Below are 23,165 nucleotides of genomic sequence, written 5' to 3'. Positions count from 1 at the left end.
CTGAAATAGAAATGCATACAATTTCACACCTTTTTTCTCACAATAATATATATATATGAATATGAATAATATATATTCATATTGACTATTTCAATCAGGACACAAGATAAAAAGTTCAGCTGTAACAAAATAACTAAAAAGAGTATAAAAATAATATAAATATTCATAAATGGTTCCCCTTCAATGAATCAAATAACTGATAACTTTAAAAGACCAAATTCTGATACATATCTCCATATCACAATCAAATTATAGAAAGGACTTGCTGAAAAATCACATGTATAAGTATCTCAAATCTGTTTGTTATGTTCTTGGTGTGTATATATATACACACACACACACACATTATGTAATTGTATGTTATAGTTTTGATCATTTAAATAAATCATAGCTAAATACACATTACTGTTTTGTACCTTTTTAAAATGAAATATTGATAACTTTCAGTACATTCTATTTACTCACCAGATGTCATGAATGCTTCTACAGGTAAAAGACTCTCTCCATACAAAACAGAGCCAGTATTCAAGTCAAAGTATCGACTCATGCGTAACAAAACCAGTTCAAAACTTCCTATGACACGAGAAAAAAGCTTGTAATTGAGGTGTGTTAATTAACCAAGATGAATTTATAATATCTATTTGATAATTTAAGTCCTACATGTAATCCAGTGGAGTTATTCTAACAGAATAATTAAAGGTTTTTTTCTTACCAGCTTTCAATAACACAATCTGGTCCTCTTGTGACAGTTTCATAAAACCTGGAACCATCTTGGCAAACTCTATGATTTGTTGAACAACTGCCGTTAATCTCTGAGCACAGTCCAACCAAAGTTCATCTTGTGCCTGAAGAATTCAGAATAAATATGATACTTAACCATTACTGTCCCATCTAAAAACAGTCCCAATGAGACAGTCTTATAAAGATTTGTAGTAGTTGGAACTTAACTGTCTACAGGATATGGTGTTAAATTTGAAATGCAGTTACCAATTACTAAGAAGTTCAAAGGATACCATTCATGAATGTACTATATATAAATGTTTCAAATTAATAATGAAACTGTTTTAGCTGTTCTAACAAGAAAATCCTTGACATTATCAAATATGTAAGAGTATAAAAACTCTTATTATTTATTCAGTAACCACAAGATAATTAAAAGCATGCCAAATATTCACCTAATTACACATAAATTATGGAGAGATTAATTAGAACTACTAGCAGGAAGAGAAACAAAGAGCCCACCTTTTGAACTTCAGAGAAGCCTTCAATTAGAAAATAACACACAAAGGCCAACTTTAATAACTTCTTCTAAAATATATTTTGCAAAAATAACTTTATTTTAAGAGAGGTATATAACCTAAACTATTCAAAGTTTTGTTTAAACATTGCATTAAATGTCGACACACTACAGTGACCCAGATATATGTAAACCAACTTAACTCCAAATAACATTGAACATGTGAATAATAAGCAAAGAAAGGTTTTAATTTGTTATTGCACATTTTATTAATATAATATAATAAAACTTGAAATTAAATCTATGAAAAGTATCAGTTGTCACAGTGATATCAGAATTATATTTAAAAAAAAGGGTCTTACAGTATTCATTAGTAATTCATTCTATATTTGTGAGGGGCAGTGTGGCTAACTAGCTTTGTGCTTGGGACTCATAGTTCAATTGTTGCAAGAATTTGATCCTGGTCCACATTATGCTTTTGTGTTTTTTAGCAAGATGATTTACCCCAACAGTTCCAATCTACCTAGCTATTTGATAGGTACCAGCTACGAATTAATCTGCAATATACTGGCATTATGTCATTTGCTTGTGCCAGTTGAAATCAGTTTGAATTGGTTGGTTGGTTGATTTAGTCTTTTATGGCACAAAGCAGCAAAATCAGTTTGAAAACACCAGACCTATGTGCCATGCAAAGGCATATGACAAAGACAAAACTTAACTAATTTGTAGAAACTATTAAAGATATAAATAAATTGATGCTTAATTATGAGTCACTTCAAATCACAGATCTCTTCTAAACTATCATACTTTTAAAGTAAATGCAAGACAGTACAGGCATCATAAGAAAATCATTCTCATACATTCTTTCTGAGATAACACCATATAATTTCTGTCCACTTGCTTTCTTTCAAAATGGTTTAAAAAAAAACAAAAAAACTAGAATCATACATAAAAGCCTAAAAAAGAGAACTACAAACCTCTGACTTTTATAGAGAGAGATGTACAAACATCAGTCAAAATAGATACTACACAATAATTTTAATTAAAACATCTTTAAACTAGTAAGCTACCCAATTAGGGATAGAGAAGTACTGTATTTTCCACCTTACCAGAAATTTTGTTACATTAAAATTGATACACCTGAACCACAATATGATAAAAAAGTATAAAACACTTACCTGTCATATTATCATATTCATTGCAGTTATTTTTCTAAAATATATAAAACCTAAGTGTAATAATCAACATTATACACACAAGTATTGGTGTTTTTGAAACTAACGTAAGTTCTTTTTTAAAATGAAGAATCATCTTTTTAGGTCTATCAAATTGCAACTTGGTAAGAAATCCAAACCTATGTCTGATACATAATAATATTAGCATATAACTAAGGATTTTTCAAAAACATGTAAATTTTTTTCTAAGGACTATTTTCTGATTACCATAATTTGTCCAAAAAGAATGTATGCATATTTTTCAGTTTATTTCATTTAACTGACAACCAATCTGAAATGAGTAATGCCAATTAATAGTAAGGAAACATTCACAAGTAACTTAAAAGTTTGTCTTAAGCAAGTCTCTGTAGACAGGATTTCTGGTTACAGCCCAATATTCTGAAAGACTGTAGTTCCAAAGGACTAATATTCCAAAAAGTGAGGGGCCCAGCATGATCAGGTGGCTAGGGTGCTCAGCTAATAATCTGAGAGTTGTGGGTTTGATTCCCTGCGACACCAAACATGCTCACCCTTTCAGCATTATAATGTTATGATCAATCACACCATTTGTTGGTAAAAGAGTAAACCAAGAGTTGGCGGTGATGACTAGCTGCTTTCCCTCTAGTCTTATACTGCTAAATTAGGAATGGCAGATAGCCCTTGTGTAGCTTTGTACAAGATTCAAAATACACGAAAAGTGAGAGCAAGATAAAATTACACATATAAACAAATGTTCATTCAGGTTGTTATATAACATACAAAATATATGTATAATGTTACATTAATGACACAAGCCAATAAAACTTGGAGACATTTGTAAACATTCTAGAAACCAATGACATTGTTATCCATAATTAAATCTTCCTAATCTTTGAAAACTTATGTTAAAATTCTAATGTCATTATTATTATTACTATACAAAAGGATGAAAATGTTCAATAACAATCGGAAGGATAAAGTAACCTCCAGTACCAGTCGTGGAAATTTTTCAGAATAATTGTCCTTTGAAATACTGGTCTGACTTCAGATTTTTCCACTATAAGATTCAAGCTTGATGTTAAGTGGAGAAAGATGTCCTACTGCTTTAAGGAACATTGTTTTTTTTTTTTTTTTCATTACTCAAGGTTGGCAAGCCTAGTAGAAAGCTAATGGTAAGAAACGTTGCAAGCTTCTAAATCACATGCACCTACTTACCTGGTTGAAAAGAAGAAGCCAAAACAAGATTCATATTTTTATGTATTACCAAATAATATTGGAAATGGTATCTAATGCAGTTATGCAATAAATAACTTACCATATTTTTATAATACAGAAGAAGTGAGACATCTTGTGGTTTTCTCATAAGATCTATAATCTGGTTGGTTGTATACAAACATGTACGGTTGTGTGCATTAGCAACAGTCTTGGCTAATAACTCTGCAACAGAAGGAAAAAAGATGTATTAAAGATTTACTGATATTGAAACGATGTCAGAGAGGAGAGTTATGTTCCTGTCAAACCTCTTTATCACCCATTCCAGGAAATATTCCAAAATTTCTGGACCTACATATATACACATACAAGATAGTGATATTAAAATTCCAACAAGAACATTGTAAATTTACAGTAGGCCATAATAACATATTGTAATTTTCATTATAAAAGAATAATTAGCATGAGTTATGAGCATGTGTAGGTTCAAAGATAAACAGGAGTGCAAAATTTTCTCTTAACTTTTCCAAGTTTTTCTACATTCATGGTCACCCTTTATTTCAGTATCTTTCATATACTAAGATCTGATGAATATGTCATAACCAAACCATAGGTGTCCCAAGAAATTTTTCCAAGAAAGGGCAAAGTTTTATGGGGTGGGTGGATGAAATTGTGAATGAAATAAAAAATTCATAAAGAAATGCTGAATGAAAAAATATAGAATTATGTTTCTCACTTTCCAGGGAGAGTACTCCCTCCCTGTGGATGTCCATGAAGCAAACCTTTAGAAATATTTGTAATTTTTAAATATTAACTACAATAGCTATTTACAATAAATGCAATTTATTATGATGATTATTAAAACTAATTCTCAGTTTAAAAAGTAATTTCTCACAATATTATATCACAGAATAGTAAAAAAATACAAAATGTACAGCTCCCTTATTTCACCTTAAGTGGGCAGTTCACAAACTGCAAGTTACACTTCAGTGGTCAAGATGAAAGAGGTATTGAGATGAGTCACACAACGAGACACAGCAAATCATGAAATCTATTTCTTAATTTAAAATTCTTCATAAGAACACAACTAGACTACTGAAATATATTAAAATATTAAACACCGTCGTCTTCCAAATAGTGCATATACCCAGAAAATTACCTGGTTACTCAGATGAATTATAAGCTGGAAGACCCTGATTTATCCAAGAATAGTATAAAATAACAAATAAAAGAGCACTTTCTTCTTTCACACAGACTTAGGAAATGCTTAGTGCTTCTAAGGTAGTTTACAATATTTTCATTAAGTAACAAATGTTTCAGTCAGTTGCAAATGTTTCCTTGTTTTATTAGGTTGTCTCTAGGTATATTCTCTATGATGTACTTGTACTGTAATCTTCATTTTCTTTTTCAGTCACAAAAGATATAACATAATATCACATTCAGTTACAACTTACCTAAATGGGAATTGTTCGATATTGTGGCTGCTGGTACTGTGGTCGTTAGAAGACCATTGGTATCTGGTATAGGGTTGTCCAAATGCTGCAACTGGTCAAATGTTGTACTGTCTACAAAGTCTGTTCCAGCCAAATCAAATGTCATGGCTTGAGGAGTGTAGGTGTAACCATTGGGTGTATACGTGTTGTGGTCTCCATTGTAAGCATAGCTAGGGAGATCCAACAATCACACAAGTTGTCATTTAGGTAATTAGTTATCATAATTACAATACTTGTAATCAAGTGCCTTAAAATATTTCTCTTTAAATTTTAATATTAACCATTACACATTTAAGTGTCATTTGCTTCTGTTATTATCAATTCTGACAATACTAATTCACTTTCTGTGTATACAAGCATATTGGTGAAATAATTATGTTTTGAAATGTATAAGTTAGGATACACATAGCTTAACAAAAAAAATTCCTTTTTCCATCCATTTCTTCCTTATATACAAGGTCAATGTATGTGTTAAACTGCAATTTGGCAATGAGAGGTCAGACAGAAACTAGTAATTACTTTAAAAAAAGTTGATATAAGTATTTTGTTACTGTACCCTCCGTTAAGGTAGGATAAATGTTGGTTGGATGAGGACGGCTGTTGCTGGTCGAAGACAGAACTATCTGGTGAAGACTCTGTGGTTTGTGGTGGTGGTGGGTGTTGTTGTAGGGATGGTTGCCCTTGCTGTTGAGACTGAGGACGGACTAGTTGGGCTCTGTGAAATCTAACTTCATCTTCTACTTTCTCTCTTTGCTTTTTGGACATTCTTCCAAACTTGACAGCTTAAACCAATGTTAGCACAAATGTTTAAACATACCTTACAAAAACTTATGTAATCATAAAAGACTGTGAACCACTTATGTCAAAAAACACTAATTATTATTACATTTAAAAAATTCAATATCTGCAGACTTACAATGCTAAAAACCAGGTTTCAGTAGTCATGGTGGTCAGAGCATAAACAGCTCATTGTGTATCTTTGTGCTTAAACTACAAAGAAAATTACTTTTCACTTACAAGACAATATAAATTAATTAAAAAATGTATTAGTTAATTTAAATATTATACTTTTTACAAAAATATTAATGTAGAATTTTATGTTGATTAGGGTCAAATCAAACGTTACTTAAATAAATATATACAACACTACATGTACTTTATCATATAGAAGTACACAGATTCCATGTAAAATTAAAGCTTTCAAACTTAAGTTGTTGTTTTTTAACTAAGGTAAGACAGACACAAATAATGTCAAAATATTTTAGTCTAGAAAAACTGAAGAAAGATTAAATAATTCTAATGAATGTGGAATAGCTATGATTGAATATTATATACAATTATAAACAGTACATATCTTTTTGGATTAACCATCTAATTGTTATCCTAATATAAACAGTTGTACAATGAAACTGAAAATTTAAATGAAAAAAATAACAAAAAAATTATTCTTGGAGCACCATGCAATGTTCGAGTTCCATATTTATTAATATTACCATATTTCCCGGCGTCGAAGCCGCTATTTTGTCTCCCAAAATGTCTCAACAATTTACCCTGCATCTTCTACGCCGAAGGTCACATTGCTCATAAACCTAAATCTAAGCCTAGAGAAAGTGTTTCGATACTAGACAGTAATCTAAGCCCCTCTATATGACCCAGAATGAAATGTATAAGTTACTTAGTATTAAACAACAAATAAATAAATAAGAACAGGTCACCGTACATATGGTACGGTAATACTCTTTTTACCTCCTCAGCTTAGAATAGCGTTATTACTAGTAATAATACAGATATTCCAGTGGTAATACAAGATGTACACTTTCAAAGGTAGATATGACAAGCATATAGCAAGTGGACAAGAGGATTTACGTACCGTAAGTCACTAAACAATTCACAAAACATCTTGGTAAGATTGGTAGAACTGCTGCAACCTTATTCTTATGTTTTTTTTTGTTGTTTTTTTTCAAAATTTAGCTAATCAAAATTGGGGAGCGTCTTAGACGCCAGGAACTACGGTAACTTATGATAAGAGAGCTAAAAATCAATATAGCTAATTAAATATCTTTTTCTTATGAATTGTATACAGTTATTATCAAACATGTGAAACAAGCACAAAAATTCTATATGACTGTTAATTCCTGTCTAAAATCTTCAGTCATAGTTAATGACTTTAGTATGATTTGCGGAAAAATTATTTAAGATTTTTTTAATGGTACCTGTTATCACAAATGGCTAGTTGGCAACCATAAAGAACGAACACGATTGGTGACAGAAATTCGATTTTCGTCCCTCCAACCACGAGCCAGTTCTAGGCCTATATTATAAAGTAACTTGTAACAAATTTACTAACACTGGCTCAAAACTCCTTTCACTAACTTAAGTCCAACTTTTATATCATTATAATATAAATGAATTTGAAAAATTACAGTTTCTTACCATCCCTTGACATTCCTAGAGCTAAACATTTTTGTAGTCTACAGTACTGGCACCTGTTTCGATTAACCCTATCTACTACACAGTTTTTTTGTCTAGGACACTGGTAATTCACCACACTTGATTGACTCCTTCTAAAGAAACCCTAGAGTTACGAAAAGGAAAAAAACACAAAAACTTTGAACTATTTCGAAAGCAAAACAAATCTTCAAAATACTATATATTTATTCTACTAACCAACTATTAGCATTTTAAAAATAAGGATCCTATATTTCAGTATTTCAGCTTGTATTTTAAACAAAACTATAAAATAGTCGTTATTTGTTAACGTTTCATAAATGTTATTTATGAAAATTATTTCTGAATAACTTTGTTGGGTTTGAGTATAAAAAGCCCTAAAGATGGCGCTGCCGCAGTACAATAACAAGTATGTATATATTTTCATATCAAACTAACTCAATAAAGATTATACTTTCTTCTGTGTTCATTATAAAATCGCAATAATAAACAACAACAAAACATATACACATCCAGACAATCGCTATAATCGCACTGTTCCAATAATTTAGTATAAAATTCCTATATCTGTTAAGATGCCATAGTACGTTTTATTCTATTTAAATATATCACTTTGTTTTGTTTTCAGCTGCATTATAAAATAGAATTTCACAAAAGTAGATATTGTTTTCTTCGTTGTTGGGTAACCACTTTGAAGTTGAAAAAGCAGTTAACGCACTTTCGTGATATTTTTAACAATAATAAGTACATTGTTACCTTGCAGCCTTCACATGTTATCACACCATAATGGACCCCAGAAGACTTGTCTCCGCAGACTTTACATGGTATGATCTCAATCTGAGCTGCAAAGAAAGAACAATTTAAATAAACTACTAAGACATGGTTCACATATTCCATGAAACATGTGATGTGCCGTCGGTAATTTCAATAAATAGCAAAATTTTCTTTATTAAGTAAAATAGTGTAAGTAAAATTTTGATTCGTTGTTGAACACTGTGTAATCGGTTGTACTTTCAATGAACTTGCGCAGTGTGATGAATGTAAACTAGGTTTACAATATATTTATTACTACAGTTAAAACTTTAATTGATCCCGCATGAACAATGGTAATCGATTGTTTCGTGGTGGCAATTATCTCACAGTTATTGATAAAATATATTTTAGGCAACAAATGACAACTATAAAATAGCATGTTTCTGTCGCAAATCAGGTTAAATTTCAAAATCTAAACACCATAACATATTGTATTTAAAACTCAAAAAATAAATACTTTTAGGCTTATATGTACACATATGTAGTTGACTTGTAGCTTTTTAATGAAGATATAACAGCGGAAATGCGATTTTAATTTATTTTTTTAATAATAGTTACACGATCTAATGCCACTATTGCAACTGTCATATTTTAAAATAATACGTTTAGAAGAACTAAGTTGATACATCAGCATGTTACATCAATATATTTTTCGATTTCGTGAACACAAATTTGGGAAGATTTAAATTTCCATTTAAAAATATATGTGTGTATTGATTGTTTGTTTTGACTTTCACGCAAAGCTTCTCGAGGGCTATCTGCTCTAGCCCTCCCTAATTTAGCAGTGTAAGACTAGAGGGAAGGCAGCTAGTCATCACCACCCACTGCCAACTCTTGGGCTACTCTTCTACCAACGAATAGTGGGGGTTGACTGTCACTTTATAACGCTCCCATGGCTGAAAGGGCGAGCATGTTTGGTATGATAGGGTTTCGAACCCACGACCCTCACATTACGAGTCGAGCACCTTAACTACTTAGCCATGCCGGGCCGTATTAATTGTTAACTACTTAACATAACAATAACTTTATCATTTACAGAAGTATGTTAATTAATAACTAAGTTTTCGTAGTGTCATTGATACCAACTTTTAAAGTTACAGTTTCTTGAAACACTCTCTCATATACAAAACTACAATACATAATACATTTCGAAAAGTACAACTTCAGCGCAATATGAAGTTAATCGGGTCAAGAATATTTTGAGTAGCGTAAATGAACTGTATAAATATTCCACACAGTTGATAGTGAAAGTGCCTTTTATTTTTATTTTTTAAGTTATCAATCGTAATATAGGCTAAAAACAGAAAATAAGACCGTTACGAAGTAGCCTCAGATCCAGCCCGGTGCTTGCCTGATTGAAATACCGGTTTTAAATAGGTCACCCACGCCATAGTTCCATGTTTTAGCATAAGTATATGTAGCTGACTTTAAAAGTAGGTCGTTGGCATATCTTTGATACCTTGTTTTTCCGTGAGCGTTTTTTTTTAATGATTAACTCACACCAGATGGGCTTCTGTATTATCAACAGTAGAGGTAAATGAGTTCCTTTAAAACTGTTTACACATTTTCAACACGACTCGCGAAACTGTGTAGCAAAAAATGTTTTGTTTTACGATGTCAGTGAAAAGGTATGAAGTCAGTAGAAAAAAGGCCCTATTCAACAGTATGTTAGTAAAAATAATTTGTTAAGGTTGGCAACCATTCTACACTCACACACACAATGTTATCTATTCCGTGTTGTTACTATTTATGACGCAGTAAGGATATCCGACCACAACGATGTGAGATGGGCACTAAAATAAAGTCAAAGAAATCTACCAATTCCAGCTGTTTTGAAACTGATAGTGAAATGTAAACATACAATTATCGAAATAAACAAGTATCACATGCTTATTACCCCGAAATATCACCCCGAACAACAAAATTCATGCATGCATTTATTTTTCCATCTACAGGATGGCCCGTAAGTTACTACCCATCCATATGTTATTATGTTATATTCAATTACGCATTATTATAAATTTGTTTCTTTTTTCAGATAAATGTGGCCGATGTAAGTCCATTTACACTTGAAGAACGTATTGTGACAAGTACGCATAATATTATACAGCGAGAATGAGGGACAGTACACAGATACACTGGATACATAAGATATGTGGATGGGTAGGGACTTACGGGCCACCCTGTATGTTGAAAGAGGATAAGTAATATAAGTATCTGTTTAATGTAGAATTTTTACACAAGGCTATCGAAAGGTATCGTATTTGAAAATGACAGTCTAAAGGGAATGCAGCTAGTCAACAGCACCCACCATCCACTCTTGGCTATTTCTGTCTCATCGAGAAGTGGTATATGACCGTCACTCTTATGGAGCACTTACGGCACGAAATGTGAAGCAACTTTCTTTGCAAATAGAACGTGAAGCGAGCGTAAACCCTCTGATTCACAGTGTCGCACGCTATCCAGTGGGGCACACCCTGCTTGCCTACATACAAGCACAAAATGTACTTTCAGTTTTTAAAGTGTGGTACCACATGGAACGTCACGTTGCAGTAGTTTTTTGCTGTGTTTTTAACGTAACATTTTCTAACTGATGTAATTTATAAGATCCTCGTTTCTCATTTTAATATAAAGATATGAACTCAAAAAGAAATTTCAATTATTACATCGTAAACTTATATTAATTTATTCATTCAAATATTTATAATAAAGTTGGAACGTTATATGCACAGTCATAATTCTTTATCAGACATATTCTGAAACAGTCATGATGTTTGGAAAAAAAGTCAGGAAACAATAACTTTTACTTACCAGATTTACAGTGTAAGTTTCGACATTTATTAACATTAGGGTTACAATACGCTTTGCTGAATAATACCATATCATGACAGGTTCGTGTTACTGTTCTAAATGCTTACCGAATTCATAAAACTGGGTACAAAAGAAAATTATCCCAAAACACTACAAATTGAAAAAAAAAGAAATTAAATTAGTCAAACTTATACGACTTTTCTGTATAATATACGTGTGGAATCAAGAATATTACATTCGATGTTCAGCCATAAGGAAGAGTAACTGTGGCTAGTTAGAACAAGGGCACAGAAATAGGTGGGTCCACAGAACACTTGCTCCACCAGTAATTTGATCAATTAAGTCTATTCTTAATTTTGTTGTTGTTTTTTTAGTATTTTTATTACTGAATAATAGTTTCATTAATATTAGCTGGAAGTTAGGTACCATCACTGTTACGTTTGTTTCAAATAAAGTGATGGCGCTACGGTTAGCACTTGCTAATTAATTTATATGTTGATGCATTTATTGTAGGCCAAGTATTACTTACACGACTACGAATTTAATACATTTGTAAATTGTATAAGTATATATTTAATACTTCAATATAACGCCTTTTTTATTTTTTATCTTGAATCATTTTCATTGATCGGAAACAATCTATTACTAGACCCTTTTAATTTGCCCCCCTTCCGCAGTGGCACAGCGGCATGTCTGCGAACTTACAACGCTAGAAATTGGGTTTCGATACCCGTAGTGGACACAGCACATATAGCTCATTGCGTAGCTTTTTGCTTAAATGCAAACAACTTCAACCCTTTCTAGTTTTTTACCATACCGTAATCCGATGTTTTGGAGCGTCTATTGCAAGTAGCAATCGACGACAAGCGGGCGCAGTAAAACATTTATTTTAAAAACGTAAAACGTTTGTAAATTAATGTTTAATTTCCAACAATAATAAAAGTAGCCACATTAATTTTTCAGAAAATAATACATAAGTACGCATTTTATACCGATTGAATTGTACAAGCAGAATTAATTTATCGTAAAAGAGACATACCTGGTTATCTCATATCTAAAATGTTTTGCAATATACGCGGTCTTTTTTCTTCTTTTGTGTGATAGAGAGCAGCAAGTACCTACAATGATTAAAATGAAAAAATAGTAATCTCGTTATGAATGAAACTTCGTCGAATGGACGGCAAGTGTCCTCTACACTTGTGTCTCCACAACAGGCAGTTACCGTCCATTCGACGAAATTTCATCATGAATACCTGCCTAAACAATCTATCAAAGAATAAGTAATCTCGTTTTTGCTCCGTTAATATAAATTTACTTCCAGCGCTCCTAGTGGACCAAATTTGCAAATAGCGTTTTTGCTTCTACCAATATTACCTTGAAGTACAAATGTATATGCTATATGGATGGCAATTGGCTCTGAAGATATCTTGATCAAAAGGAGAGGAAAGATGCAAATGATAAAACCATGTGAACTTTTTCACAGCGCCTTCGTCTGAATACAATAAAAATTAGGTCAAGGTCATTTTTCAGGTCAAATGATCACAGCATAATGTGTTTGCTCCGTTAACTAAATAAATTTTAAAGGGGAAGGAGGAGGGAACAAGCAAATATTTAAACGTCTCAATAAGAACGAAAGTTATTCGTATGCTAAGCATCGAGGTTCAAAACCATTTCAGATATACTGTATTACGAGTAGAGGTGCATCTTTCTTTAACAAGGGGGACGAAGAGATGACTCGACTCAGGATCACTTCCTGAGAACCACGCTCTAGATTAATCACCAACTCATCATCAGAATTATTTAATAACTTCCACGTTTGATTGAAAAGAGGTTTATAGTTGTTTGTTGCCTGTGCTATGTTTCACAGCATTTAAAGTTACAGTCGTAAACACACTGATATACGAGAAACATCTATTAAAAAAAGTTAATAATTATTAGGCTTAAACGACCATATAGACCATGACAACGACTGATATCTGATCGCTACAACTTTGCAGGCCCGGCGTGGCCAGGTGTTTAGGGCGCTCGAATCTTAATCCGAGAGTCTAGGGTTTGAATCACCGTCACACTGAACATGTTCACCCTTTCAGCCGTAGGAGCGTTATAAAATTACGGTCAATCACAATATTCGTCGATAAAAGAGTAGCCAAAGAGTTGTGGGTGGTAATGAGTAGCTGCTTTCCTTCTAGTCTTTCACTGTTAAATTAGGGACAGCTCGTGAAAAATTCAAAACAAACTATAACTCTATCGTAGTACAAAAAAGGTTCGGTCCGTTTTAGAATTTTGCGTTAAAAACACGGCGCTTAAAACAAGGGCAGAACAACAATCCGAATGTGTATTTAGAATTATGTCGGTAAATTATCTTGGTTTTCTGGCGTGTTTTTTTTTTTTAACGTATAATATTAAATCAACCTGGAAGTAACGACTTTTTGTATCAAATTTTCGCGCAAAGCTACACAAAAAGGGTTCATATACACTTATCAGATCCTAATTCTCAACCGATAGAACAGACATGGAGAAAGGTAGCTATTCAACAGCACCCACCGCCAACTGTTGTATGAAAGATGACTAGAATTTGGCCATCACTTTTATAGTGCACTCACGTTTTTACGGCAACGGGTCGCAAACCTTGAATCACAGGATTCACAGTTCAACCACAGCGCTAAGCCACGCATAGTCCTATTATCTCAACAGATAACTAAAATTCCTAGACTAAGAATTCGGTTAAAGAGGAGCCACCTAGGGGCTGCTTGCAAAGTTTGATAATAGCTACAAATAAATTGCCAAATGCTAAGAACCAACTCCACAGTGTATTGACTACCCCAGCAGATATGTTACAACACGAGCAGCACGTATATTTTGTGAAATGTTTGTATCAAGTTCCATGGCATGTTTAATCGAAATTCAGAACTGTGTTGTGAGAAATAAACATCAACGTTTAATGAAAACACTTACATTTGTGTTTTTAATGGGTTTAGGTCATCAGGAGGCTTTCAGTGTATACATCTATATGGTTAACGCGTATAATACGCGCAAACAATGAGAAGCCGATGCGTATATGCGTGTTTTTCAAAGTTAATATATTTTGTAATGGTTGCAACAACGTCACGAAGTCCTAGTGTAGAAGTACATAGCACGCGGGGTCAAAAAACTGGCTGAACAGTGTGACGTAACATCTAAAAAACCCAATACGGAAAAGACACGCTACTAGCACGTTATTTATAGACAACAAACTCAAAAGCCTTGTTCAGCACTTCCGCAATTATGATTACGTCCGAGAACTGAGGATAAAATATGTAAAACGAGAACGATGATTTTAAAGTCGCTTCCTCTAACGAAGATAACTATTATTAAAATTCGCAGGGGTGCAATATACTTGAAATTATTATTGTTCAACTACAATAACTCTGTTTAACATCTTTCTAGGTAGTTACAGTAATACAAAGCTAATCAACTAACCAGGGTATTAGTATGTGCAACGTGTGGTGGGTAAACTACAAATTATCCACCTGCTATTTGATGGAATATCTGATGAGTGCTCTAAACTCGAGTACATAAACCACCCCTAGTGTTTCGATCCCATGTGACTTCACTTCCGGGTTTGTAGGTTTGATTGTAACAGCTTTTAGTGACTGATAAACGGACTCTAGTTAAACTATAAGGATGCTACAGGAAACTTCGATACTATTTACCAGATGGCAACCACGCCTCTACACGGTTAGCCTTGAATACGCAAAGACAAGTAAAATGCACACACACATTATATGCAGTAGTATGTAGAAGAGACCGCCTGTGCGGTTTATTTCCATGGTTGTCAAACGTCTAATTTGTATCGTGTGGCGTACATATACCAAGTTTTGTGTTGTCAACAGATACCACAAACTACGCTTTTTCGATGTCGAATATGCTGCGTTGTGAAGACGTTTACTGTTAGAACATACCTTATAACGAATGTTCACAACTATTGTGTTTTTAAACTTATTGTTATATCCGGTGAGTAACTGTATACAGTTGGAATGTGGATATGTAAATAAACGTCAAATAAAATAATGTTCGAGTAAGGTTTTATGTCATCATAACCGTAATGAAAAGACATACAATAATTAAATATATTTAATATTGTATACACACCTCTTTGTTAGCTCTTTTATTCAAGCATTGAATTTTTATATATGGATAAACCACAAAATCATTAGTTCTTTCATCCAAATGTGGAAATTTTAAATATGGATAAAGCTTAACATTTATGAAAGATTAGGTGAAACATGAATTAAGTCATTAAACCTGTATATTAGCTCATCCAGCACTGATTTTCTGAGCAAACGAAATACAACCACCATTTGATACTAACCGTACATGTTAAATTATCTCATCTGTTTCAACAAATTCCTTGGGATAAAACGCTTCTGAAGAAATACAGCTGTGCCTTAAATTTTACCATACAAGTTATGTTTCAACCTTAACAAACCTTTCTAAATCCAGCAAAGCTTAACTGCTTACTAATATAAAAAGCCACAGCTAATTTGGTATGCGAACAGCCAAAGGCAGCCCCATAGGGAAAGTGATTTTGATCAGATTATATACATAATTTATTTTGATACATTTCTTTGTTCTTATTGCCTATATAATATACAACTTTAAACTGGAAGCTCTATACAAAATGATTTAACTTGCACCATTCTTAACTATTCGGTTTTGTCTTTATTTTCGTACGAGTGTTTTATATTTAATACTTTATGTCGATGATTTATACAAAGTGTAGTGTTGTTTAAGATCAAAGTAAGTAGTATTGAGATGTTTTTCCGAGAAAAAAAAGTCTTTACAGTTTTAAATGTTTCAGATAAAAGATATTGTGTATTCTTCCACGTGATACATGGTTATGTTTGTAATGTATTCATTGCACAATTCTGCCTTTTTTTGGTTTTAATATGCACTGGCGGGATAACGTTTTAAGTCTCGATACTCTACGTAAAATACACGTAAATTCCTAACTACTTTACGTTAATATATCTCATACAAGTATTTTTAATATCATTACATTATATATATAAAACAAAATATGTATTTATCAAACTGTTTCCTTATACTATGAATTATTCAAATCAGATCAAGATTAATTTAACGTAAAATTTCAAATTGAACTGCACTGGGAGTACTATGGTAAGCTTGTTATTAAAAATATAGTCGACTAAATTATGCGATGTTTTTCACAAGCATATGATAGTAATATGAATTTGCTATTAAAGAAAGCTTCCAAATTTAGTTTACAATCACTTTAAAGTTATTATGTCTTGAGATGTGACAAATATGATTTTCAATGTGTCAGTCATTCCTTATGAGCATGTTAATTCTAAAGCGTAGAGCCTCGTTTTTTAATATGTTGCTTGGAAATTGAAACAAATGTGGCTTTTGTGATTGCAATTAGTGACAACGAGGTATTAAAATAACAGAATTATTCATGACAACGTGAAATTACGGTATTCAAATAATGCAATCGGATATCGTACATAGTGAACATTTGATGCTGAAATATTTGTGTTCGGATAGAGTAAATAGTGACAATATGGATTGAAATACGTATTCGGATAATAAAACAGTGAAAATGCGGTACTGGAATAACCGCAGTGGGAGCCAGCCGTCACGTGATGATAACAACATTGTTACATCCTGTACAAAACTCATTGCATTAAAATGTGATTTTGAATTGAAATGCCAATATGCAATCCGGACCTTTATAACGATTATGAAACTTGTAGCATTTGATGAAGCAATTTGCGAGGAAAGTTTCGGACAGACAAATGTATAAAATAAATTATTTCACAAGTACATTAAAATCGTTTCATTCAACCTCCTAAGTTCAGTACCGACCGAAGTAACAGGCATTTTAGAAAAGAGCAACTAAAAAGGATTACCCCTTCCGATTCTGTATGACGATTGATAAAAAAAATCTGTCCAAACCATGATGTGTTCATTTTTACTATTTATCATACCTACAATAACAAAGAATATCAAATGAAAGCTATTTTAAATTATTAAGTTCTAAAATTAAACTACAGAGTGTTTAATATGATCTATTAGAATTATTATGGAGCCTTGTCACGTCGTTAAAATCCATATCATCATATCTGGTTATGCTCTTTCTAATGACCGCATTCATGACAACAGCCCTGCATTGTAGTTTCCATTAATTCGCAGAAGTTGCGTTTGGCGACTTTGACCAGCATGTAACAGAAAAATACCCTTCTCTATTGTTGCATGGGGCACATGTATGGTTTTTGCAATCGACCATTGTGTTGATAGATTATCTCCTGTTATAAAATGTCCTTGCCATGACTGCGATATAACTTATTGCAGGTTTCTTTGTGGATAAGTCCTGGTACCCCTTGTTGACCTGTGCTCTTTTGTTATTCATTGCCATTAAGTTCAAGAGATATCCACCTTGGAAACTGTAAATCCCCGATGTGAACGCTTCTTTATTATCTGAGTGCATGAATATTTTGCGCCGGAGAAGACTATTACACAACTTTTCCAAAAGCGTCGGATTTAATAAGGAATTACACTATTATCTACATAACTCTAAATAATGTCGAAAGTTCCGATACATGCTGTTACGCTGCGACTTTATATCAGCTGCGGATGTCACGCGACTTGGTGATTTGCATATTCCAAATCGTTTTAATATAACGCATTCAACCCTCGGGTTTTACTGTAAATTCTTATAAAAATGCACCTAAGGGAACTATGCTGTAATAGACTGATGCATGTCATTATATCATACTGAACTAGTATCTTACTTACACCCACTAGGACCTAAGTTCCTGTATATAATAACTCATAAATAATTCTTTAGTTCAACTTCTGTCAAAGATATTGCGCATAAATTCATCCTATTTTGTTATCATAAAGTTAATTTTGTAAATAACTTTAAACAAATATAATAGTATGCAAGTTAACTAAAAATGTTAATATAAAAACGGGGAATGCGAATCTTCAAAACGTATACAGACATTATGCAAATATTATATTTTCAAGCCTACAACAACTAGGGATTCTGAAACATGTAAACTAAATTAGGCTGGAAATACTATCTACACTATCTACGTAATCTAGTTGTATGCTTAAAAAATATAATATGTGCATTTTGGTTCAATACGTTTTTGTACATTTATGACGACCCCTACTCCCCTTTTTAAAATAACAATTTGATTATCTTATTTCTTGCCTTTTTTATTTGCATTTATGAAAGATAAATTTTAAGTAATATACGTGCATACACATTCAGTTGAATGTCACATGTTTTTCAACAGTTTACCGTTGCATTGACTTTTGTTCCCCACCCGATCATTATTTTTTGAGCTTTGTGCCTGAGGTTTCGTGCAAATACGTGTTCAACACGCGAAACGCTAAAATAAAAAAACAAACCACTACTTACAAGTTTACAAGTGTAATCGTCTACTGTTAGAAAACTCATTCAAATAGTCGCGTTGGCCTAGCGCGTTAAGGCGTGCGCTTCGTAATCTGAGGGTCGCGGGTTCGCGCCCGAGTCGTCCAAACATGCTCGCCCTCCCAGCCGTGGGGGCGTTATAATGTGACGGTCAATCCCACTATTCGTTGGTAAAAGAGTAGCCCAAGAGTTGGCGGTGGGTGGTGATGACTAGCTGCCTTCCCTCTAGTCTTACACTGCTAAATTAGGGACGGCTAGCACAGATAGCCCTCGAGTAGCTTTGTGCGAAATTCCAAAAACAACAACATCATCAAATAGTCGCAGAAAACCAAGTGGAGACAAAGTACAACAGCAACTCAAGAAATACTAAAAAACAACAAACTCGAGGAATCATATTTGTTCGTCTGTTTCTTGAATTTCGCACAAAGATATACAAGGGCTATCTGCGGTAGCCGTCCCTAATTCATCAGGGAAGACAGCTAGTCATTACCACCCACCATCAACTCTTGGTCTTTTCTATTACCAACGAATAGTGGGACTGATAGCACTTTATAGCGCTTTCAGTGCTGAAAAGGAGAGTATGTCTGGTGTCATAGAGATTCGAACCCGCGACCCTATAGCACCATAATCACCTGGCCATGCTGGGCTAGAGAGAAATGATTAATCCTGAAAATGGCAGTTTCTAATTAATGTGATACAAATTCCATAAATTATTCTCTAATTAACGTGCAGTAGTAAAATACCGATTTTTTTAATGACGTAAACACGAAAAACGAAGACACTTGAATTAATTATAAAACTAACGTATGATATACTCAACACTGAATTCATTACTACTGTTCAGATTTTATGTAGCGGGTTTACAAAACTATAGACAGGTAAGGCTATAGACACTGTTATACACATTGTTCACTATAATAAAACGAATATTTCCGAATGATATAACGGTGCTTAAATGGATTATACATTTCTGTGATGTTTGAATGGCTTCGAAGAGCTTGTGGTAATTGCGAAAAAGAACCCAGAAAATTTTTAAAGGATGGAAATCTGTAATTTCAAGAATCAACTTACAAGTAGCCTTACACCCTTTGTAGGAGTTTGTTTAGAAGCTGTGCGTTAATTTTAGAGCACAGTATCTAGGCGTTTTTGCTGTAGGATTCGGTACTTGAATGACTTCGAAAAAAATACTTGTCCAGTAGCAATAAAAATGTGATAAAATTCCTCCTTCTTGCATAAGAACCAATGTAAAAATAGTCCTATGATCTGCCGAGGAGTTTTTAGTAGATTTAACCATGATTGAATAAAATATTCATAACCATTTTGTCTGTAGGCTTGTTAAACAAGAAAATATAAATATGAAGAACAAGAAGATGAATTTTGTCTAAGAATCGGAAACTCAGTTTTTTACTGTTATCAATATTTTAGTAGCCTTGGTCTTTGTAATTTCAAGATAAATTCTTCTTTTTTACCGGTATGTTCTATTAATTTTTTTATGAAATTCCTAGGCAATCCTTATTATGAACTACTATCGTGATTCATAATTAAACTTAAGTAAAAATAGATGTTCACTTGAATCGGTGTTTTCTGAAACTCAAAGGAGCAGAAAATAAAAGACGCTTATACTTTTAAAAAAAAACAAAAACAATTATACCTTTGTTTCCGGCCCGGCAACACCAAGTGGTTAAGGCAATCGACTCGTAATCTGAAGGTCGCAGGTTCGAATTCCCATCACACCAAACATCCTAGCCCTTTCAGCCGTGAGGCGTTATAATGCGTCCGTCAATCCCACTATTCGTTGCTAAAAGGTGGCCCAAGAGTTGGCAATGTATGGTGATGAATAGCTGTCTTCCCTCTAGTCTTACACTGCTAAATTAGGGACGGCTAGTGCAGATAGCTCTCTTGTAGCTTTGCGCGAAATAAAAAAAAACAAAACTTTTGTTTCTTGGTGTTAGAATAGTGGGAGGAGGGGAAATTACTTTCGAACCTTTGGTTTGTTTGTTTGTTTGTTTTTTGGAATTTCGCACAAAGCTACTGGAGGGCTATCTGTGCTAGCCGTCCCTAATTTAACAGTGTAAGACTAGAGGGAAGGCAGCTAGTCATCACCACCCACCGCCAACTCTTGGGCTACTCTTTTACCAACGAAAAGTGGGATTGACCGTCACATTATAACGCCCCCACGGCTGGGAGGGCGAGCATGTTTGGCGCGATTCGGGCGCGAACCCGCGAACCCCAAATTACGAAGCGCACGCCTTAACGCGCTAGGCCATGCCAGGCCTCGAACCTTTGGTTTTCTAAGTTAAAACATAAGTTAAAATAAGTTCGACTTTTAAGTTTAGTTTCTGAGTTTAAGATAAAATAAAGTAAGGACTCTTGTTCCATAAAGGAAGGTTAAATGTTCATTTTTTTCCCGAAATTGAATAAAAATAAATTAGGATCTCTAAATATTTATTTACTGAGTTTTGAGTAGTGAAGTTTTCACTCATGCTGTTCAAATATTTCAATGAGAAACTGAATATGTAAGACAAACTTTCTTACGTAAAACTTAGAATCCTTCAGCTCATCCAAATTATGTTAAATTTTGGCCGAATGATAACTATTTCAGCTGACACGATTCCCCATAATGCTCATTCAGTAAAGAAAGACTTGATGTTAAATATACGTTTTCTTAAAGATCGTTGCATGAGTGAATTATGTTTCATTTCACCTGTTCCTCATTCCGTCGATAAAAGCAAGCCTTTTGAAATAATCTCTCCACCACTGTTCAGAGTGAATTTCTTTTTACATAAGCACACACACGCACGCTTCCTACAGGACTTATGACGCTAGAAATCAGGTTTAAATATCTATGGTGGGCAGAGCTCAGACAGCCCATTCTGTAGCTTTGTGATAAACTTCAAAGAAACCAAACAACACAAAATACAAATAAAAAGTGAAATAGAGGCTTAAATTCTAAAATATAACAAGTATGCGTCTCAGATCTTCATTTAACAGCAAAGTAACAGAATCGTTTATCGAAATTTGTTTACATTAATAGATACATACCTTGAAAGTGCTGACTATAATTTGATATTAATACAGTAAAAAAAAACACGTTATGTTAATATAAGAATAGATAAGCAAACAAAGGTTTGCAAGCATAAAAAGGTTTTACTGATGGCACAACATAATACATGTTTCGACATAACATTAGTCCATCTTCCTACCTATTATTATAACCTAATATAAAACTTAAGAAGGTAGAAAGGATATGAATATCAATACACTGCTATTTAACGTAAAAATCAACAAGCTGCTATTAACTTGAGGAGTATGTTATGGTAACCAGTCGCGAACCATGAACCCTCGGATTCACAGTCTGAGCAGTTAACTCACGTTCAGTCCTACAGCTCAAGTGCTTAGTAAAGTTATACTTTAATTTGCTCTGTAGTACTCCACCCTGCTATCGTATATTCAACATAACTGCGTATGAATGGTATTATTGTATAACTGATAAACTGTAATTAGCGAGAAATGACTTACGTCATTTGAGCCTCTTGTTCTGCAACTAATTGACTAACGTTACAATGGTGCCAGTAAAACAGTTGGACAAAGAGTGAACGTGATATAACAATGTTTCACCACTTCTTAACGCCGACATGCTTTTTTTTTTCTCAGAAGTTTGCATCCTGGCGAGAGCAAAATTGCTCTACTGAATAGCAAAATTACATTCTTCCACACGTATTTTAATAGTTTGGAGATGAAATTAATGTTATAAAATCTTAATATTATATATAAAAATAAAACCATCAAAAGTTTTGATATCGGGCTATTTAAGCTCCCTCCAAATTATTACTTTAGCATTTGTAAATTCAGGTATGTTTTTTATACAATTTTTCCAAGTAAAATATGTTACTTATAATCTTCCCGGAGAGAAAGTTGAAGCATTTACTGTTCACAACAGCGCTAACGTAAACCATCTAACTTCATTTGTAATCCAAGTTGGAGCAAAATTTTATACTATATACACACAAGCAAAAATGTTCTTGCTCTGGTGATTTTAAAAAAATAATTCAATACAAATGTGGTTTTATTGACGTAGCCAATCCCCAGTTCTCAAGAGTTGGTTGTAATGGTGTGAGGTAATTAACTGTATCCCAACTTTGAGAAGTTATAAGCTAGTGATCTAATATGTAATAGTTCTTTTTCCGTTCAACTGTTTTAACCAACACAGCTTCCTGATCCGTGAAAACCCAAGTAGGGACTGGAACGAAGTGATAAAAGTTTAGCTTTGCAACAGGTTGCGAGTAAAAAAGATGTTTGTGAACAGCTTTCACTACAATTACAATTCTTTACTTAAGGCTTGTTTAATCATACAGACTGTAATACTGTATAAAAGTGCTAGGACAATTTCAAAAATTAGATTTCAGGCTACTTTCAAAGAAAACAATGGAAGGCAAATCACAGATGAAACAATAAAATTTTATTAACATTAATATTTCGTACAACAGAATCTTAGTGGAAGTGTTTAAGTTCAG

General features: G+C 33.4%; 1 protein-coding gene across 4 annotated transcripts in view; it reads right to left on the bottom strand.

Annotated features, from left to right (window-relative positions):
* The window catches only part of LOC143232724 (putative nuclear hormone receptor HR3), a 55,082-nt gene that overhangs the window by 5,435 nt on the left and 26,482 nt on the right, over window positions 1-23,165 (bottom strand). Inside the window, exons 1-8 of one of the 4 annotated variants that reach the window (XM_076468474.1) lie at window positions 20,303-20,321; window positions 8,340-8,425; window positions 7,569-7,710; window positions 5,692-5,917; window positions 5,097-5,305; window positions 3,746-3,867; window positions 713-845; window positions 466-573 (exon numbers count right to left, since the gene is read on the bottom strand). In XM_076468474.1, the coding sequence (XP_076324589.1) occupies window positions 466-573; window positions 713-845; window positions 3,746-3,867; window positions 5,097-5,305; window positions 5,692-5,917; window positions 7,569-7,581 (811 nt within the window). In that variant the 5' untranslated portion in view covers window positions 7,582-7,710; window positions 8,340-8,425; window positions 20,303-20,321. Of the gene's footprint in view, window positions 1-465; window positions 574-712; window positions 846-3,745; window positions 3,868-5,096; window positions 5,306-5,691; window positions 5,918-7,568; window positions 7,711-8,339; window positions 8,426-12,246; window positions 12,444-20,302; window positions 20,322-23,165 lie in introns of those variants that run through there. The other 3 variants (XM_076468473.1, XM_076468472.1, XM_076468475.1) reach the window with 3 other exon arrangements.

Source organism: Tachypleus tridentatus, chromosome 11 (assembly GCF_004210375.1).
Source record: "Tachypleus tridentatus isolate NWPU-2018 chromosome 11, ASM421037v1, whole genome shotgun sequence".
Lineage (NCBI taxonomy): Eukaryota > Metazoa > Arthropoda > Merostomata > Xiphosura > Limulidae > Tachypleus > Tachypleus tridentatus.
This window is presented reverse-complemented; position numbering and strand designations above follow the sequence as displayed.